Here is a 9169-nt window from a genome sequence, read left to right as displayed (position 1 = left end):
CATTCATGTGAGCGGGGCTACCCGAAATTCAATTTTTTTGTAAATTTGTAATTACTCGAACAATTTTTCAAAAATAAACTTCTTTCTTCGTGCAAATTAAACCTAAGACTACATACTTTAATGCTGTATGTATAGAAAAAATTATTTTATAAGTATTAAAATGAAGTATAAACGAAACATTCAACCAATTTTTCTTAACTTCATGAATACTGTATTCAACATATTTTCAAAACTATTGTTTACCATGTTAACAGCTGCATAAATACTTGAAACTTTGAAAATAATCTCTTTTTAATATAACAATTAATGTCCGATGGCACATTGACTTGAGAAAATATTCTATACATATGCAATTGACGTTGGGCGGGGGTACCCGCTGGGCGGAGCTACCCGACTCTCCCCTACATAAATTAAACAAATTTTAGACATATATTTTCTACCACTTTCTTCTTTTTATTAGATTTTGTATTAAATAGCTCTTTCGTGAACTGGTTTACCTTCACGGTGGTCTGATCAGTCTACCTATAAGAAACCGTGTGGAGGCTTTGCTTTTTAACTTGTGCATTCAGACAAAGCATAAACTAAACTATAAGTATATTTTTAAGAGAAATGTAGTTTTCGGAGCAACAATAATTTCAGTTTTGAAATTCCCACATCCGAATTAGGTGAGGTCAAGTATTTGTATAAATGCAACAAAAAACTTGTTCCCCATTGTAATTCAAACCTAAAGTGCGCAAAATAAAAAAAAACGAACCCCGCTGAATAACTTTTGATTCTAATGATCGGATTTTCACGACTCAGTCTTAAAATGTTAAAGGCGGACCATAAATATGCTATTTAACCCTTTCGTAGGCCCCACGAAGTATACTTCCCACCACTTTTAATTTAGGTTTCCATTTGTTAATAACTTCAGCTTTCTTGAAGTGCGTTTGAATAAAATTGGTAACCATTTGTTAGTTCAAAAAAGAGTATAAAAGTTATAAAATACATAATTCCTTTTGAAGTTTGTAGCATTTATAAAATTTATTTTATAAATAAAGCAAAATAAAAGTCAATAATTAATATATGGTCGTGTTAAATATATTTACCACCAAACAAATTTGCCTTTTTATAAACTAAATGGGTTTTTTCTTTCTTATGTCAATTACTATTCTTAAATCAATTTCAATTCAAAAAATACTTTAATTTACCTTTACTAGAAATAATACCGTTTTTTATTTAATTGCATCCCGATTCTGATTTTGTACGAATACTTTTTTGAATCACCCGTCCCCAAGAGGTTAAGTTTGGACATAGCTAATTTGGCTGACTTATCTTTGCTTTCGCTTTAAATCTAACACATCCAATCCTGGTGTATTAAAAGTGTAACTATACAATTTTTAATTCAAACTAAGTAGTGGTGAATTAAATAAAGCAAACTATTATTACCCCGCCCACAAATAAACTGCTATAAACCACTACTTTTACAGAGATGCCAACTGCTCCGGACGCGACAAAATAATTAAAAAAACGGTAATAACTGTAAAGTAAGTTTTTCAAATATTTGACTATTTTTGCTTGCTTTATGAAAGGTATTGCATGACTTAAGTACTATAAAGTGAGGAATTATATAAGCCAACGAATTATTTAGAAATAGTGGTGGATAAAAATCTATTAAATTGAATTTATTAAACCAAGAATCATATTTGATAAACTACCACTTTAAATTATGTATTTGCTGTCCGGAGCAAGTTGGCATCTCTGCTTTTACCACTACTTTTATCTACCACTTTTATCTTTTTTTACCCTGATTATCGACACCCTGAGAATGCATATATGACTCTCCCGTCTCGAAGAGGTTAAACTGTCCCCATATTTCGTTCGTTCGTTCTAGTGGAATTGGGTGTCTGAGGCCTTACGGCCCTTTTCCCATTCATCCCGAAATTAGACTAAGAAACATACAAGACAAAAATAAAGTTTAGGAAACAAAATGGAGTTCGCGAGAGGAAAAAAAATGGCACTTTGCCATTATTAGGTAATAAAAAAATTACAAGTGATAAAAAAGTACATGAAAAAAAGGTAAAATTTAAGTACAATGAGAAAATAAACACTAATGAATATTTACAGAACTACAGTTTGGGAATACATATAAAAGAGGGGCGGTTTTAAGGAATGTGAGGATGTGAGTATACATACCCTCCAACTGCTACGGAATTTCCGTAGTTTCAGAAATCTTCTTTTCAGACGGTAGCAAAATTAATGTCTTAATATTTAAAAAAAATTTATTTTAGCGTAACTTGTCCACTATTACTTATAAAAGTGCAGGCCATATGGCTAGATTCTTAAGTTCTGATAAAAGTTTTATGAGAGATCCATTTGCTTTAAAAATTTCTACTTTGGTTCGCTACCACTAGAAAGAATTATTTTCAAAATCCTCATAAGTTGGAGGGTATGTGTGTATATGTGTAAGTAAGTGCGTCTCTGTTAACCCCTTGGGGACAGGTGATTCAGAAAAGCATTCGTACAAAGTCAGAATCAAGTTGTAATTAAATAAAAAACGGTAACTTAAATGTAGTCGTTGCTAATTTGACAGACTTACTTCGCTTTTACTTTAATTATTGTTAGTTTAATCATATATATAATCAATGTTGATTCAAAGTATAGTTAAATAGTTTTATTTTGAACAAAGTAATAGTGAATTAAATAAATCAAACAATTATAACTCCGCCCACAAATAAACTGCTAAAGAATTACTTTGATTACCAGTTTTATCTTTTTACCCTGGTTAATACGGTTTTATGCTGGCGCGTATTTGTGACAGTCGGCACGAAAGGGTTAAAGTAGAGACCCGGCCGTCCTGGTAATTACCACTCGTGCCAGGTAGCAGTCTTCACTTACGTTACAGGGATTAGCTTACCCCTGATCAGACCCTGAGGCGTTAAACTGTCCCCATAAGCTACGTACAATAAAGTTGATACTTTAAATTTTTGATATGTAGTGGTGGAAAAATATCGTTACAACTTAAAAATATTTTTTTACTAAATGGGGCAAGTTGGTAACTAGTTGTGTATCCACGTCTTAAACACTGCTAATGATAAAGCATTATCTGTGTGTATTTTTTCAGGAGACTTGTTGATAGATTGGACAATATGAAAAAGAATGCTATGGGGAATGGATCGACGCAGTGCGTTCTTTGTGCTGAAGAATTCGGAATACTAGGACAGTCACAGCTGTGCAAAGATTGTGAAAAAGTGAGTTTTGTTGTCATCCATCTTTCCCACCAGCTGTAATCGCGACTCATCTGACCAGGCTACAGTTTTTCAGTCATGTAGAGTCCAACCAATATAGTCAGGAGAGGCACTTGACCTGATGTCGCGCTGTTAGTAAAGGCTGCTGCTGCCATGTCCAATTACAGCCAAATTTCACAGCACTGTCCTAAAGGACACGTCTATTTCACGTCACGTATTGATGCTTAAGGTTATTTGACGCTATGTTATTTGTTGGCAATTTTATGCACACGTCTGTGGTTTTGATCTTTATACGGATATCACTCGACGTCAACATGAGACTACAATCAGACACTTATTTGTCACAGAGACGCCGTCGTTTAAGGTGTGACATATTCACATCTCGAAAGGGTCAAGTTATGACGTAACTGCGACATATTTACGTCTCACCAGGATCACCGAGTGACAAAGATGTGGTATATTCACGTCTTAACACGGTCAGCGTGTGACATAGTTTTGACGAGAATATGTCAAATCTGCGTTACACGGTGGAATCACAATTAAAAGCCTCATTGTGGTCTTATGTTGATGACTGGATGGCTACAAAATGCGACGTCGCCAAAAACGGACCTAATATACTTTTTAGACCTATTGACCTTTTCAGACTCTTTTAAATAATACGGATATCACAGGAGAGAAAAATAAGAGCCTCAACTCTAAAGGCAATTTCGCAGTTCGGAGTTGCCGATAGAGTTGCTAAATTACCCAAACAGTTGCTCGTAATAGGATTACCATTTTTTATTACTTATCTTCACTTTTGGCTAATACTATTATTTTTTCATGTGATGCTATTATCTCATATTTTTTCAACGTTGTTTGTAAAGGAATGCTTTCATTACGATCCCAGATATATGTTTATTTCATTACGATCACAGATTTATGGGTATTTCATTATGATCCCTGATTTATAAGTGTTGTGACGTGTGGTGCTTAGGGGGGAATTAAAACAACGGCTAGCTAACTTTTATTTATTTTATAAAACATGACTATAGCTAGCACTCAACACATTCACAAACAAAACATATAAAACATATATGAAGAAGAAAATTAGGAGCTCTGCATGGCAGGCTTTCTACCGTTCGTTCGCTACCACTCACTCTCTGTCTCTGAGTTTTTTATCTAGTTTCTCGCTAGGGGGCGTTACTAGTTCCAGTTTCTCCACAGTGTTTCATTATTATCCCTAATTTATGGGTGTTGCATCATGATCGCAGATATATAGGTGCTGCATTATGTGGATGTTTCATTTTGATCCCAGATATATGGGTGTTTCATTTTTACCCCAGAGATAGGAGAGTTTCATTATGATCCCAGATGTATGGGTGTTTCATTATGATCCCAGATTTATGGCTGTTTCATTATGATCCCAAACTTATGGGTGTTGGGGGGGATTAGTTAATATTTTATTCGGTAAACTTTTCAATTTTACTCCGGTGTTCCGATTTTGTTTCAGTTCTTGTTTTTAAACTTTAGATAATTGGACAATTTTAAGTTTTTTTGCACTTCAATTTGTTTTCCTTTTTCTTACAGGCGGTCTGCTCAAAATGTGGTTTAGAAACATTAAGTGCTCATAAAGAACCGCTGTTTTTGTGCCGAATCTGTGCTGAGACGAGAGAGGTACGTCACTAATACCTTAATTATAGTTAGTAATGAACAGAACAGTGTATTATTTATAGTATGTTATGCAGTATGTTATGTTAACTGTAATCTGTTGATTGCTTTCTTTCAATATTAAATCCATAAAGCAAAGCGGAAAACAGGTGTTTAATCCTTATGAATTTTTTTAGTGCCTATTGTCACCATCTTATAACATTAAGCGTTTAATCTATAAATCGCACATCACTTAAAATTCTATTCCTTACTTATCACTCATTAGAACTCATTAACTCGTGATTTTGAACTCTCGTTTTCAAATACAAAGATCTTATCGTTGGAAAAATGCGATAAATATGATCGAAAAAGACTAAAGTATAACTCACCCTCAATAGGCAAGTGGTTTGATTTTACAACCACTTGAACTTTCATGGTCAACTTGATGACAACAGATTTCTAACCCTGGATTCAATGGTGATTACACAGTAAGCCTCAGAGCAATTATTTGTTTTCATTTCTTCTAGATATTGACGTGGCGTAATGACTTCAGCATTCTGTTTCATTAAAGTTTAACAGCTGACCCATTTTTGGGTTTACGACTTAACTCTGTAGCCTTGTAATTTAGAACTCAACCCAGATCAAAAGGGAACTCCTGGATTAAACATTTGGGCAAGCTTTTCATAAAACTCACCTGTCTTTGCATTATATGAAGGGGAAACTAAGAAAACCTCATACGATTAGCTCGACGATAAGGTGATTCCAAGCCATGAAACGTCTACAATTGAGGATATTTTACGTTTGCACTATGATTGATGCAAGCCTGCTATAAAATTCGTATGGACCAAAATCGCTGGATCGACCATTGGCCACCTCATTGGGAGACGAACCCTCTATCCCTTGAGATATATGGGAGCTCTTTGATATAAGTTATTTGGAAGCAGGAAACGAAGAAAAGACTCAGTTTGCTTCTTTTTGGAAATGAAATGGAATATCGTCAAACTCTTTATATTGGCGATATATTTGTGCTTGTACGTAATACGTGAATCGGTGAGTGTAGGTTGAACATGTGTTTCAGGAGCGATTTACACTTATTCTCCTAGCAATAAATCATAAAATTTGGAGATATATTTAAATTTTAGTTTCACTTGAGTACAATAAATTAAGAAACAAACTTGTTGTAAACTTTTTCCTCGCCGAAGTTAGTCGATATCTTGAGAAATTTCAATTTAGTATTTTGCCTATCATGCGAATTTTACCTCATTTCCTCTTTAGTGATCAATTTTTGCATGAATCAAGCTTAATATTGCAGCACCTATTTTCTACGGTTGGCAAAGGAGCAAATGTATATTTACATTACAAAAATCTTTATTCCAAATCTATTATTCGCTACTAATATCAGTAACTAAATTTAGTTACTTGAATTTTAATTTACTTATAAATTTCGAAATAATTCTTCAGTATAATCAGAGATGCCAACTGCTCCGGACAAGCCAAAATAATTAATAAACCGGTAGATAACTACTAAGTAAATTTTGCAAATATTTGACTATTTTTGCTTGCTTTTTAAAAGGCATACCATGGCATACGTACTACAAAGCGGTGAATTATATAAGCCTGCGGATTATTTAGAAATAGTGGTGGATAAAAGTCTACTAAATTGAATTTATTAAACCAAGAATCATAACTGATAAACCACCACTTTAAATATATATTTGCTGTCCGGAGCAAGTTGGCATCTCTGGTATAATTTTTAAAAAAATAGCTAGCTTTTAAGTTCAGCTCTGCTATCGCATATTTAAAAAATAAAATAGCGGAAATCATTATGTGTTAATTATCTGTGTAAAATATAACGAAATATAATTGAGAATTTCCGAAATGTGTACATCAATTTTGTATGCATTCTTCATTCACTGAAATTAATGTTGAAATAAAAGATGAAGGTTAGAGCATTTTCTTCAAGCGTATCAATGATACTCGTTAGCATATCAATGATACTCTCAAGTGTATCAATAATACTTAAGTATATCAAAGTTACTATCAAACGTAGCAATGTTAATCTCAAGCGTATCAGTGATACTCAAGCATAATGTTAATCTCAAGTTTAATTGAAAATTTCTGAAATGTGCACATCAATTTTGTATGCATTCGTCATTCGCTTAAATTAATGTTGAAATAAAAGATGAAGGTTAGAGCATTTTCTTAGAGCGTATCAATGATGCTCGTTAACATATCAATGATACTCAAGCGAATCAATGTTACTCTCAAGTGTATCAATAATACTCAAGTGTATCAAGTTGCTATCAAACGTAGCAATGTTAATCTCAAGCGTATCAATGATACTCAAGCATAATGTTAATCTTAAGCTTAATTTAAAATTTCCGAAATGCGTAGATCAATTTCGTATGCATTCTTCATTCACTGAAATTAACGTTGAAATAAGAAATGAAGGTTAGAGCCTTTTCTTCAAGCGTATCAATGATACTCAAGCATAATGCTAATCTCAAGCGTATTAATGATACTAAAGCATATCAATGATACTTTCAAGCTTATTTAATTTTTCAGAATTTTTTTATTTTATTTTGCAGACTTGGAAGAAATCAGGAGCTTGGTTTTACCGAGGTTTGCCAAAATACATTCTGCCTAGTAGGAAAACAGAGCCCAGCAAATACAGTTCGACGCCTTCAACACCCCTTAAATCCCATGAGCAAAATACACCCTTGCGCTCATATAACCCAAATCTCCAAACTAAAGGTAAATATAGCCATCACAAATGACTATTTTTAAAAAAAAAATATTTATCAAATTACATTATAATTACAGTGGATTCTTAGTGTTTTGAATTCAAAGAAAGAAAAAAAATATTACAATATGAATTTCTTTAAGCAGAACGATAAATACTACAGAATTGACATGTTTTTAACTAAGAAATAAACAGCAATAATGGTACAGTAATAAATTAACCTTAAAATTTCTTTATTTTAATGACAAACTACATATTGCTTAATGTTTTAACAAGTTCTAAATTCTTGTACTTGTCAAAATATTCTGCAACATTATTGTTTTAACTTACACAACTGAAACTTGGATATTGATGAAAAGAGGTAAAGAAACCCAGGTAACTTTTCCGAGAAAGATTTTAAGAAATATTTTTGGAGTTGTACAAAAAAATGAAATTTGGAGAAGAATAAATACAGAATTACACGAAATTTACAAAAATATTGACATCCAAAGGTTAAGATGGACGCCGGCCTTAGCACCAACAAACCAAACAGCAATCAATGGCCCAAGCTTAAGCGGTTAGATTATCATCATGGTGATCTAAAAAGCAATTGCAATGTAGGCAGCATTGCTCGCATACCGCTTTTAATTCCCAGACAAATGGGTACCCATGGATCGGAAGCTGGTAGGGCTATATTCCGCCACCAGGAATAAAACGCCAGTTACAATGTCAAATTCTTGCCGAACTCACTGCAACAGGTCACGATCAATGCTGACATAGAGGGCACGAACACGCAAATGTTAAAGATGTAAATACATAAAAAAAAATCACAGGGAGTTTAAGTCTGTAGAGCATGGTGTCCGTGAAAAAAGTTGATTGCCGTCGTCCGACATTCGTCCAATCCAACGACGAGCAGGCTCATTATTTAATAAATCCTGAACGTCTGCCTGATAATGGAAGGGATGCCCCGTCTTGTGGGAAAATGAAAGACGCCTAATTTTCCTGTCACTGTGTCATTAACCACAGTTGTTCCATATTGACGAAAGAACAATTGAATCGTGCCATATTGTATCTAGTGTAGCCAGGGCCGGATTAACCTATAGGCACACTAGGCACGTGCCTAGGGCCTACGAAATTCAGGGGCCTACGAAAAACTTGGGAGAAAAAAATTTGTTGACAAAAATAATTTAGCTTTAAAAACAACAAGTGTATTTTGCACAAAATTATGAAGATACAAATAAAAATATAATATTTTACGGTAATAAATTATTTTGCAGAATCTTATGATCTAATATATTACTTTTTTGCGATTTTTGGATTCAACGAAATCTTGTATTATGCTATCGAATTCCAAACTACACAGAATGTCGGATTCAATAGACATAAGTGCGAGCGATGCCAAACGATCTTGATTCATTGTTGAAAGCAAATAATCTTTTATCAATTTTAATCTGGAGAAAGATTTTTTTCCTTCTGCATTTGATTTAAGAATCGACAAATATATTCTTAATGCAATGTGAACGTTAGGAAAAGTATTCACAAGTTTATCTTTAAATTGAGCCTTCAACATTTCTTGTGCAGATTTATGTTCATA

General features: G+C 33.5%; 1 protein-coding gene across 1 annotated transcript in view; it reads left to right on the top strand.

Annotated features, from left to right (window-relative positions):
• LOC107443541 (rabphilin-3A) overlaps positions 1-9169 on the top strand; it is a 90313-nt gene that overhangs the window by 42900 nt on the left and 38244 nt on the right. The window contains exons 5-7 of the mRNA XM_071185881.1: positions 3104-3230; positions 4794-4880; positions 7442-7607. Of these exons, the coding sequence (XP_071041982.1) occupies positions 3104-3230; positions 4794-4880; positions 7442-7607 (380 nt within the window). The remainder of the gene's footprint in view (positions 1-3103; positions 3231-4793; positions 4881-7441; positions 7608-9169) is intronic.

Source organism: Parasteatoda tepidariorum, chromosome 9, assembly GCF_043381705.1.
Source record: "Parasteatoda tepidariorum isolate YZ-2023 chromosome 9, CAS_Ptep_4.0, whole genome shotgun sequence".
NCBI lineage: Eukaryota > Metazoa > Arthropoda > Arachnida > Araneae > Theridiidae > Parasteatoda > Parasteatoda tepidariorum.
The sequence above is the reverse complement of the archived record's forward strand: the minus strand, read 5'-3'. Positions and strand labels throughout refer to the sequence as shown.